This window comes from Mus caroli, unplaced genomic scaffold (assembly GCF_978045245.1).
Source record: "Mus caroli unplaced genomic scaffold, Mus_caroli_1 scaffold_18, whole genome shotgun sequence".
NCBI classification, from domain to species: Eukaryota; Metazoa; Chordata; class Mammalia; order Rodentia; family Muridae; genus Mus; species Mus caroli.
Genome location: NW_028227273.1, coordinates 14,623,544 through 14,635,904, shown reverse-complemented (window position 1 = coordinate 14,635,904; position 12,361 = coordinate 14,623,544). Strand labels below are relative to the sequence as shown.

The following is a 12,361-nucleotide window of genomic DNA, read 5'->3' as shown; positions in this document are numbered from 1 at the left end:
TGCTTTGACAGATAGTTCTCACCAAGTGTCAAAACTATCAAACTCCCTCCCCTTCTCCCTGCAATCTGGGCTGGAAAGACAGACAGCTCCAACTGCAGGACAGGCAGTGGTGGCTCACACCTTTAATCCCAGCTTTCAGGAGGCTGAGGCAGGTGGGTCTCCGAGAAGATCCAGCCTCGTCTTCAAATCAAGGTTTAGGAAAGCCAGGGCTACGCAGAGAAACCCTGTCTTGAAAAACAAAGACAAAACACACAAAGAGTACCAACTACTTTTGCCAAAGACCCAAGTTCAGTTCCAGTGCCCACCCTGGATGGCTCACAATCACTGGTAACTCCAGTCCCAGGGATCCACTGATTGGGTGGCCTCTGAGGGCATCTGCACTCCAATGTACCCCCATAAACATAACTGAAAACAGTAAAACTAAATCTTTAAAAATTTACCTGCGGGCTGGAGAGATGGCTTTAGCAGCACTGACTACTCTACCAAAGGTCCTGAATTTAAGTTCCAGCAACCACATGGTGGCTCACAACCATCTGTCATGGGATCCAGTGCCCTCTTCTGGTGTGTCTGAAGGCAGCTACAGTATACTCACATAAAATAAATAAATAAATCTTTAGAAAAATTTATTTGGAGCAGCAATAATACAGTTTGGTTCTCTGTTTCTTTCTTTTTTAATTTTATTTATTTTTATTTATTACTTGTATCAGGACACTGTAGCTGCCTTCAGACACACGAGAAGAGGGCACTGACTCCCATTACAGATGGTTGTGAGCCACCACGTGATTGCTGGGAATTGAACTAAGGATCTCTGGAAGAGCAGTCAGTGCTCTTACCTGCTGAGCCATCTCTCCAGCCTCTGGTTCTCTGTTTCTTTTAAGAGGTTTAGGGTTATCCATTCTGTAATGAGAGCTTTGTTTCAGTAGCCAATCAGCACTTGAATATTGTAGGTACTTTGCATATTTTTTATGCAAAGAGAATTAAAAAAAATACTTAGTGTAAGCTCTTCAAATGTATTGAAACTAAAACCTACTTGGTAATTTTGGGCAGCCTAGAGTTCCTAAAAACTTCCCTAAAATAATACATTCTTGACTGAGGTGTCTGGTGTGTGGGGAGGCTGGAGTTACAGGAGGCTGTGAACCATGTGACAGAGGCTCTGGGAACTGACCTCAGGTCACCTGGTAGAGCAGCAAGCGCTCCTCACTCTGAGCCGCCCCGCCCAGAGCACAGGCTCTCAAATGTACAAGCAGAGAGTGAGTTCTCCTCTTGGTAGGGCTGTGGCGGAGGGACCAGCTTGCACAGCGGCACCCTCACAACTAATTCCGTGAACTTACTCATTTTCCTCTTTGAAGGCAGGATTTTGCTCCTTTTTAAAACATCGATCTTTTATGAATAAAAATCCCTAACAAATCACGTCTACTCCACACCAGGTCTAAAATGAAAGTTTTATTTTCTTACTCACATGATTTCTTTCTTCCTTTCATTTCCTTTATTATGATGGGGAAGCCAAACCAAACATTTCTCCTCATGCCCAGTTAAAAACGAGAGAAAAGAATCACCAATTAAGTATAGACGATGCATAATAAAAACAGGAGGGAAAGAGTACATAGATTAAGACAGAATTGTATTCAACATTCAGTTTTAAGTTATGAGGTGAATTGCATTCAGTTTGGTACAGTCACAGAAAGACAATCTGGGTTTTAGGCTGTCCTACCACGGACGCTCCAAATTGTGCTGGGAGTGTCCCCACGTTTTCAGAAACACCAGTGTGGAGACTGTCTCTTGGGTTGTGGGGCCCTGGCTCTGCACCCCAGGGGCAGCCCCAAGTCAGTCTTCCGTGGGAGGTAGGCGTGCTTCTGTGCCTTGCCGGGGAGCAGAGGTGCAGAGCAGGCGGCCAGGCCCAGTCGTCACTGTGTGGTGATGAGCTTCACGATCATGCTGATAATCCGAGAGCCTCTAGGACAGCTGCATAGGTCCATGCTGGGGTTTTTAATTTTATCCTGGAGGAGCTGGTCAAGTTCACATCGGAGTTCCTTCACCAGCTCGGCCACCTACAATGACAACTGCAGCATTAGCTGTGGGAGGCTTTCACACAGCATCTAACTGCTTATCATGGCTTAAGACCTCTGACAGTATTTTAGAACACATTTTCACTCTGTAACATACTAAGGAGGCCCGTTATAAACCTGTCCATTTAGTGTTGATTTATCTCTAACACATCTATTTATTATTTATTTAGAGATAAGATCTTGCTATATAGTCAGGCTGGTCTGAAACTTTATCTTCTTGCCTCAGCCTGTGAATGTTGGGGTTACAGCATGTGTTTCCAGGTCTCAGAACTTTAGGGAGTGTGGCTTTTAAGTATTTTCCACAAAATAGCTTGTTAATTTTGTGTGTCTAAGTGTGCATGTGCCCACACATGAGTATGTGCTTGGGAATCTGGATTCAGGTTCTCATGTTCATACAGAAAGGCCTTTACTGATGTGTCACCTCTCCAGCCTTGTTGGGCTTTTGATATAGTCCCACACTGTAACCCAGACTGGCCTCGACCTCACAGAAAGCTTCCCAGCCCCTCCTCCTGAATGCTCGGATTCCAGGATTCCAGGTGTAATCTCGGGGGGCTTTCATTTGTTTCATTTTTTTAGTTTGTTAATTTTCTTATTTTACTTTTGTACACACTGGTGTTTGTGTGCATGTGTGTCTATGTGAAGGTGTTGTACACACTGGTGTTTGTGTGCATGTGTGTCTATGTGAAGGTGTTGTACACACTGGTGTTTGTCTGCATGTGTGTCTATGTGAAGGTGTTGGATTCCTGGAACCAGCGTTACAGACAGTTGTGAGCTGCCGTGTGGCTGCTGGGAACTGAACTCTGGTTCTCTGGAAGATTAGCCGGTGCTCTTAACTACTGAGCTATTGTCAGCTCCAGTGGCTTTGTAAAAACCCTATGTTTACATTTTTTGTTTTATTTGGTATATATATATATCTGCGTGTGCATTTGGGCCACAGCATGCACATGAGGGTCAGGACAACCTGAAGAACTTAATTTTCTCCTCCTATCAAGTAGGTTCCGAGCTTGAACTCTGCTTGTCAGGTGTAGCAGCGAGCACCCGTACCTGCTGAGCCATCTCAGATTTTTGTTTTTAGCTTTCAAGACAGGAGCTTATGGAGCTCAGGCTGCCCTAATCTGTGCCATGTAGCTGAAGTTGGGCAAGGACTTTTGATTCGCCTTATCTTGGGATTATATGACATAAAGGTTTCTTGTTTTTTGTTTTTTTTTAAAGTTGGATCTCACTATGTATCTTAGGATGGCCACAAATTCAAAATGAACCACCCACCTCACCATGCAAGTGTCAGCTTCTAAGCATATGCCACTCCCACATGTTAGAAGGAAGCTTTGATGAAGCCTCTAGGCATGCGGCTTCCTCTCCTTTCCTGATGGCATGCGGTACAGTTGTGAAGCCAGGATCTCCTGCAGCCATCTTGCTCACACAGGGAGAGTGGGCCTTTATCATCTAGCTGCCGCAGCAAACCAGCCTTGCCTGGCCCCTTGGCTTATGGCAGCCCCTGGTCATATGTGCGTGATTACACTTACTGAGCACATGACATGTCCCTGGTTCACACTGAGATGTGCGGAAGAGTGTAAGCACACCTGACTTTAGAGACTGAATATGCAAAGAGAAGAAAAATAACTCAGTAGCTTTTCATATTGTTTACACATTAGAAGTAAAACATGCTGGGTATATTAGGTTAAATAAAATATATTAGGGTTTTTTTTTTTTTTTTAAATACCAGAGGTTGTATCTAACGCTTTATGCTGCATGCTCTACCTCTGAGGTATGTCTTCTTTCTTTCTTTCTTTCTTTCTTTCTTTCTTTCTTTCTTTCTTTCTTTCTTTCTTTCTTTCTTTCTTTCTTTCAGAGAAGGTCTTACTATGTTGCCCAAGCTACTAGTCTTAAGTATCTGTACTCTTGAGTACCTGGCTTGAGTGATCCTCCTGCCTTAGTTTCCTGGGTGGCTGGGACTACTGCTATATATAGCACATCTCTTATTTATCTACTGCTTTATTTTTGTGCTTCTGGAGATTAAACCCAAGGCCTACCAATGAGGTGTAGTCTGATCACCTTTTTCCTTTTATGGTAATGGTAAGATCAGGGTGTATCACTAAGGAGGGTCCGACACCCTCTCTTTGTAGATTCCACTGTTTGTTTTGTTATTGAAGGGTTTGCTATAGAACTCTGGTTGTCCTCAAACTCACAGTAATCATCTCGCCTCAGCTGAATCTGCTTGACTCCAACCTCCCTCTGTATCAGTTCTAACCCATCCAGGTGTCCCTACCCCGCTGCTTCCTGACACTATTATTAGGCCCTTCTCTGCCTCATGTTGGTTTCATACTTCCTGCCCATTAGTTCTGTCATTCTTGGTCCTGAAAGAATGTTGTTCATTTCATATTCCAGAGCTGCTCATGACCCGAACCTTTAAACAGATCAGCTGTTCCTTTACCTGATGGGAAGCGGCCACAAACCGGATCCAGCCATCATCCAAGGAGACAACGAACGCCCCTCTTTGAAGCTGCACGTTCACTTGGCCTCCTCCAAACAGGACTAGGGGATACACAGACACCATGCTGCAGTCTCGGATGAACACCCGGCTAGTTTTGATTTTCTCATGGTACAACAGGTAGGGGCTGTCGAAGTGTCTGACCTGTAACACAAAACGTCAGATGACAATGAAGTCAATGGCCACATAAGGGGCTTCCTGACAGTCCGTGGAGTTCAGAGCTGCCCGTTCATTAAGGACTTGTAGTTACCTTTCCTCTGAGCTTGCTGTTGTTATGTGTGACTTCCTAATACCCATTAGACATCGAATAAGCATGTAACGCTTTGCAGACCGCTCGCTCCTTGTTAGGGCTGGGACTGTAGCTCAGTAACAGAACATTTGCATAGCACACACCAGGCCCTGGGTTCAATCCCTAGTCCCCCAGGAAACAAATCAATAACAGTCAAAGCCCTTTCGGTGGCGTTCAAAAGTAGCTTTCAGAGGTGCGCTTTCTGTTTTGTTTTTTTTGTTTGTTTTTTTTGGTTTTTCGAGACAGGGTTTCTCTGTGTAGCCCTGGCTGTCCTGGAACTCACTCTGTAGACCAGGCTGGCCTCGAACTCAGAAATCCGCCTGCCTCTGCCTCCCGAGTGCTGGGATTAAAGGCGTGCGCCACCATGCCCAGCTCAGAGGTGCATTTTCTTTATTTGTGTGTGTGGACACATGCTCATGTCCATGTGCCACTGCACGAATGTAGAGGTCAGAGGACGACTGACAGGATCCAGTTCTCCTCTTCAGTGGAATCCCAGGGACAGAGCTCAGGCTGCACAGTTTGACATCAAACTCGTTTATCTGCTGTGCCATCTCAGCAGCACCCACATTTTTTTTTTTTCGAGACAGGGTTTCTCTGTGTAGCCCTGGCTGTCCTGAAACTCACTTTGTAGACCAGGCTGGCCTCGAACTCAGAAACCCGCCTGCCTCTGCCTCCCAAGTGCTGGGATTAAAGGCATGCGCCACCACGCCTGGCTAGCACCCACATTTTTAACTGAACACTAAAGTAAAATTGTACATATTTATGGGCCTCTTGTGATGTTATAACACATATGTACATGGTATGTTTTAAAATAGTTTTTCTAGATTTATTCATTTTTTGTGTGTTTTGCCTGCATATATTTGTGTCTATAGGGGTCAGAAAAGGGCACTGGATCCCTTGGGTTTGGAGACTTGGACAGTGCAAACCATCACGTAGGTGTTGAGGCGTAAACCGGGTCCTCTGCAAACAAATACCTAGAAGAATTCTTGACTCTTTCTCCTTACACCTCCTCACTTCAGAAAACAGCGCCCCGCGTGTTCAAGCCCCGGGTGAGAGCTTAGTCGCTCTTTTCCGCCCAGCTCCACTTGGAACATCATTAATCCTGACTGCTGTGTTTATAAAGTGGACAGGATCTGACATAGTCCCATTCTCACGACCTTCGACCTTCGTAGCTACTATGTTATACAAACCTTGGCCTTTCACCGGGACCACTGCAGGGCTTGCTCTGTGCTCACGCTGTTGCTACTTCCGCGTCTTACCGTGTCTGCTCACAGCAGTGAACAGATCCACAGTGATCTTTCGGTTCCCCAGAGGTTAAAAATCTCAACTCCCTACATGACCTGACCCTGTCCCATTTGTCGCTGCACAGCTCCAGTCACGATCGCCTAGGTGAGTCACCCCAGTGAACGTTATTCTATTGCCTTCTTACATATCCTGAAACATGACAAATATACTCTCACTCCTGGTCTCAGGACTTACTTCCTGTGCCAGAATGTTCTCTCCTTAGACATCTGAATGGCTTGTTTTTAACCCTTAAGAGTTCTTCCCAAATTGCTCTAGAGGAAAGGGCTCCTTCTCTCAGTCCTGTACCTGCTTAACTCTTTCTCTCAGGCATTTGTCACTGACTTATTTCCTGCCTGTCTACACAGCTAACCCTGCTTGAGTGGAAGGACCCTGTTCATTTACACCTACCGTCCTTGATGGCCTACATCAGAGTCAGACTAGCAAGCACTGCATGGTCACATCAGTGTTGTCTTCCACGCGACTAACTGAAGAGTGGAGCTAACTCAGGCCTGTGTTCTCTAAGTCAGGTGCAGTCACGGTGAGTGGATGGCCTTCTAGTCCTCTGAGCCTGAGGAGACTCTTCCCAAGGGTTACCACCACTTTCCTCAGTAGCACCATGGGGCTGACCAGCACTGACGTTTCAACCTCATGCGGCCTCTACTCTTTTTGTTTTGTTTTTCCTTGAGATAGGGTCTCACTCTACAGCTCTGGCTGTCCTGGAACTCACCATGTGGACCTGCCTCTGTCTCCCTAGTGCTGGGATTAAAGGCAAGCACCACTCCACCTGGTTCTCTTTGTATTCTGTCCTCATTTTCTTCTTCATCTTTCCTGAAAGCTTCATTGACTATCTACTTTCAGCCATGCATCGTGACAGCCTGGAAATGTAAAAGCTCCTGTCCTCATAGATTTTATAATTCCAGGACAGAGTAACACAGTCAGAATAGTGAACAAATGCATACCCAGCGTCAGCAGAACAGTGGAGGCAGAGGACTCTAGAGGGGAGTGGCACTAAGGGAGTTGTGTTCTGAGTTGGACCTTGCCAGAGCACACATGCACTCTACCCCCATCCAGGAGATGGTCCTTAGTGCAAATGTCAGCATAAGCACGGGCTTCCTGGGGAGTGGGACTGTCATTCTGGGAACAGAAGTAGCATGTCTGGTGTCATGGTAATGAAAAACCCTGCTGCAGTGTGTGCATTGCTGCAGCACACAGAGAGACAGAGGAAGTGAGTTTTGAGGGATCGGGGCAGATGTGAAGAAGGATCAAGTGGGAGTCTACAATAGGACTCCATATATGAAGATTTAAGAAAAGGATCAAGGTAACAGAGCAGTAAGGCAGAAGGCTACAGAGATTACAGATTATTATAGTACTTTGGGCATGAAACAATGGAGTTTGAACTGAAGAAGTAGCAGTGGCTATGAGCAGAGGCAAAGGTGGCGTTGCCTGAACTTGGTGACCAATTGAATCAATATGGAGAAGAGCAGAAGTCTTCATGACATCAGGCTGATTCGGATGGTACCATTTACCAGGGCAGTACACAGGAGAGAATGGTGCACAGGCAGATGAGGAGTTTGAGCTGAGGTGACTGGAGGACACTAGCTGCTATTCTCTAGCAGGAAAGTTCAGAAGACACTGAGCTCTGGATAGCCTTGGGGTCAGCATGTAGTGGGCAGCTGAGATCATGACGGTGTGCCCTCGGAGGGTGGAAAAGTATACATACATTACAGCGAGAAAGCTGAAGGAAGGCAGACCACTGCCTCAGAGCAGAGAAAGTCTGGAAAAGTAGACAGTGACTGGGGGCATAAAGGGCTGCTTCAGGAGCAAAGAGATCATTGAATGAAGAGGAAGGAAGTTAATGATGTCAAAAGCCACATGAGGACCAGGTGATGTCCCTTTAAAATTGATAACTACTGTGACCATAGATGAGTTTACCTATGGGGAAGAGGCAACAATCTTATAGCAGCAGGCTGAAGGAAGGACAGAATAAAGGATTGGCACAAACATGCTGATGGTGGGATTACCTCATGACTTCCTAAACCAATGCACAGGCGCAGTGCCCACTGGAGCAGAGTGAGAGTGAACACTTTCTGTATATAGAACAATTTTCTCCAGAAACAGCCTGTCAGTCTGTTTATACAGAGTCAACCTTCTCTAAATCTGTGGTACTCCTGGAGACACTGCAGTCACGGACTAAGGCTTGTCTGCCTTAGGGACAGACCGCGCTTCTCATTTGAGGATGTGCCATAGGTAACATAAAAACACCGCATGCTGACCTGATAGTTCACTGAGGAAGGGTGAATGTGGACATATCCATCATTCTTGGTAACGAACTTCAGCTCAGCTGACTTTGGCTGCAGTCTGACCACTCCAGAACTGGTCTTCTGGAACTTTCCCTCTGGGGTCTTGACCTAGATAACAAGTGTATTTTCAATGCAGGACTTGCCCTTTGAAACAAACAAGAATTACTTGAATAGCTTTTGTTTCTTTTTATGTTTCTTTTTTTTCAAGGCAGGGTCTCATTGTATAGCCCAGGTTATCCTGGAACTTACTATGTAGCCCTGGTTGGCCTCAAACCTGTGAGTCTCCAGTGCTGGGATATATAGTTATAGTGTGTGAATGTGTATAAGTCTGTATGTGTGTGTGTGTGTGTAGGTCAGGGAAATGCTTGCATGAACCAGTTCTCTTTTTCCACCATGTAGGTCCCAGGGATCAAACTCAGGTAGGAGGCTTCCAGGCAAGCATCTTTTTATCCATTGAGCCTTCTCCCTGTCCCAGGGCTGTTGTATCACTTGCTTCTTAAACTTTGTATATTGAACACATTTTTGTATTTGTTCAAGATTTTCCTAAAGCATTGTTATCAAGAATTATACAGTATCTCATTTGTTAAGTGTCTATAACTTCACCGTTAAACTTTATTTATTATTTATAGAGCACGTGGCGTTGGGCTTGTGTAGCTGAGGCAGCCTTTGAACTTTTTATTCCTTTGTCCCCATCTCTCCTGTGCAGTGATGACAGGTGTGGGATGACTGGTGTGCACCACCACAGCTGCTACACGTTACTGCAAATCTAAATTTGCCAGGTGAAAATCCGATCTGTGGAGAGAGAACCCTCCTGGCTGCAACTTTGTGCACATTTGCAAGTTTTCCCTAATAGCTCTAGAAATGGAGCACAGATAGGACAGATATATACATCTTATTCTCACCTAGAGTGGTTATTTGAGGACTCACACAGAATCAGTATTAAGTATTAGATGTGTGTGTGTGGTTTTGCCAATTTTAAGAGTAAACAAGTCTATCTCCTTGTGTAAATCTACGTTCCTTTGTACTGCTAAACTTAGGCAGTCTGTGTGTGTGCGCTGTAGGCTCATTTATAACCTTGTCTCGTACAATACCTGGGGTGGGAGAATGAATGAACTGGGAATCTTTCATGCTGTGTGTATCCACTGAAGATGACTGATGAGCAAATTTTTTTTTTCTATTTTCGAGACAGGGTTTCTCTGCGTAGCCCTGACTGTCCTGGAACTCACTCTGTAGACCAGGCTGGCCTCGAACTCAGAAATCCGCCTGCCTCAGCCTCCCAAGTGCTGGGATTAAAGGCGTGCGCCACCACTGCCCAGCATGAACAAATTTAAATTACTAACAGAACAAAAACCAGGAGGCTTCAGGAAGTGTCCTGTTACCTGTACTACGTTTGGATACAGAGCGGCACACAGCACTGCTGATATCAGCTTGGGGTTCTCAGCATTGGTGTTAGCCTGTGAGAGAAACAGCATTACCATATGTGGTATTTTAGTAGGTCATGTGTTTGCCAGCATTTGTCTTTCTTTTTCTTTTTGAGACAGTTCCACTTTAGCCCTGCCTGAACTGAGACTCGCTGTCTAGACCTGGCTGGCCTTGAACTCAAAAAGATCCAGCTGCTTCTGTCTCCCAAATGCTAGAATTATAGGTGTACACTACTGCCTTAGTTAGGGTTCTACTGCTATGAACAGACACCATGACCAAGGCAACTCTTTAAGGACAATGTTTAACTGGGGCTGGCTTACAGGTTCAGAGGTGGGAGCATGGCAGCATCCAGTCTTAAAGCGCTTATAATTATTTTTTTCTAGATACATGCATAGCAGTTATGAAGCCAGTGCTCTCGACTGTGATGTGGTTAAGGGGTCCCTCACTAGAGCCAAAGTGGAACTGGTGCAAGTCTTGATGCCCAGCATGATCAAAGTGAACTCTTTCTGCACAGGTTTAAACAAATAAACACACAGAGGTGGTGTTGGTATGCAACATGGAGAGGAAGAGCCTGGTTTGTGAGACAGACAGACAGACAGACAGACTCTCCAGCAAATACTAATTGTTTTAAAACAAAGGACCGTTAAGCCCATCAGGAAGAAGTCTCTGTAAAATCACAGCTAAGACATTGGTGGGTAAGGGCTGGCCTGTTTTGAGAAACCATTACTAGAGCCTACTGTGAATTACAGAATTATCAAGAACAAATGTGGAATTTAAAAGCAAGCAATGCTGACAATGAATGGAAAAACTGATCCCCTGAAGGTTAGCTGACCCATCTGTGGACCGGAGAATGGAGTGTGCCACTGCTCCCTGGCTCCCACCCACATTTCAGTGTCAGCTGTTAGAATTAAAAGTCAATCTAGACTGAAGTGGGCATTCCTCACCTCCTCTCCTGTGGCATCCAGGACACCATCTCCTCCCTGGGCTCGTTTTTCAATTTCTTTTGCTCGGAGTCCTTCTTTCACAAACCCTATGTCAGACAGCAGTTCAGTGAATTGTCGTTTGAGGCTGGCCATTTCCTGAAAGAAGGGATGGACCTTTGTTTTGTTTTTTTGTTTTTTTGAGACAGGGTTTCTCTGTGTAGTCCTGGCTGTCCTGGAACTCACTCTGTAGACCAGGCTGGCCTCGAACTCAGAGATCCGCCTGTCTCTGCCTCCCAAGTGCTGGGATTAAAGGTGGGCGGCTGCCCCACCATTAGGCTTGTTGCTTTACTTTTAACCGTCCTGTGAACCCCTTACCTGAGCCGAGAGTAGCTAGCATTTCTCTCAGTGAAACTCACCTGCAGAGCTTTCCCTCCTTCCCTACCTTCTGGAGTCCCTGGATCACAGCTGATGCTGGGGACACGGGATATTATTAAGGGTTTTACAGTTAGACACTAACACGTGCCAATGTCTTTGTCTTGGGGCTTTTGTTCAAATATAGGCTAACAAGAATCAAATGCAGTGGCTCATGTCTGAGGGCTCCTTACTTGGAAGGCAAGGAGAGGCAAGAGGACTGAGTGCAGGTGCTAAGGACAGTCCTGGCAACACAAAAGCGCCTTTTAATTACTTTAAAAGTGGGAGGAGGCACACATGGATCGGGGATGGCGTGCTTAGCATGCTGGCAACCTGAATCCAATTCATTTCACCGGTCAGAACAGACCAGGTCAGGTCAGGTCAGGTCAGGTCAGGTCAGGTCAGGTCAGGTCAGGTCAGAACAGACCAGGTCAGGTCAGGTCAGGTCAGAACAAACCAGGTCAGGTCAGGTCAGGTCAGAACAGACCAGGTCAGGTCAGGTCAGAATAGACCAGGTCAGGTCAGGTCAGAACAGACCAGGTCAGGTCAGGTCAGGTCAGAACAGACCAGGTCAGGTCAGGTCAGAATAGACCAGGTCAGGTCAGGTCAGAACAGACCAGGTCAGGTCAGGTCAGGTCAGAACAGACCAGGTCAGGTCAGGTCAGGTCAGAACAGACCAGGTCAGGTCAGGTCAGGTCAGAACAGACCAGGTCAGGTCAGGTCAGAACAGACCAGGTCAGGTCAGGTCAGAACAGACCAGGTCAGGTCAGGTCAGAACAGACCAGGTCAGGTCAGGTCAGGTCAGGTCAGGTCAGGTCAGGTCAGGTCAGGTCAGGTCAGAACAGACCAGGTCAGGTCAGGTCAGGTCAGGTCAGGTCAGGTCAGGTCTCTGGATGTCAGGAAGCAGCAAAACTAGGACCACCTTGTTTGTGTTCCTTGGGCCTCCCTTTCTCCAGTCTCTAGATTGTTAATGAAACAAAAGCTTTGTAGAGACCTTCTCCATCAAGACACTGGCTTCCCAGACGCCATGGAAGTAGACCTACAACAGTGTCACAGGGGAAGACACAAACACATATCCTCATCTTCAGGAACCCATTTTGCACAGCTGAGAAGTCTGAGCAGTCCCACTGTCCTGACAACCCCTCTGGGCAACTGCCAGCTACGCCAGCAGAGATGAT

At 46.1% G+C, this 12,361-nt stretch overlaps 1 protein-coding gene across 5 annotated transcripts in view; it reads right to left on the bottom strand.

The window, feature by feature from the left end:
* Positions 1 to 1,428: 1,428 nt before the first annotated feature.
* Dhx57 (DExH-box helicase 57) overlaps positions 1,429 to 12,361 on the bottom strand; it is a 48,889-nt gene continuing 37,956 nt past the window's right edge. For all 5 annotated transcript variants that reach the window (XM_029471320.2, XM_085833206.1, XM_021186581.2 and 2 more), the window contains 5 exons: positions 10,794 to 10,928; positions 9,807 to 9,881; positions 8,401 to 8,535; positions 4,498 to 4,698; positions 1,429 to 2,048 (listed from right to left, as the gene is read on the bottom strand). In XM_029471320.2, the coding sequence (XP_029327180.1) occupies positions 1,905 to 2,048; positions 4,498 to 4,698; positions 8,401 to 8,535; positions 9,807 to 9,881; positions 10,794 to 10,928 (690 nt within the window). In that variant the 3' untranslated portion in view covers positions 1,429 to 1,904. The remainder of the gene's footprint in view (positions 2,049 to 4,497; positions 4,699 to 8,400; positions 8,536 to 9,806; positions 9,882 to 10,793; positions 10,929 to 12,361) is intronic.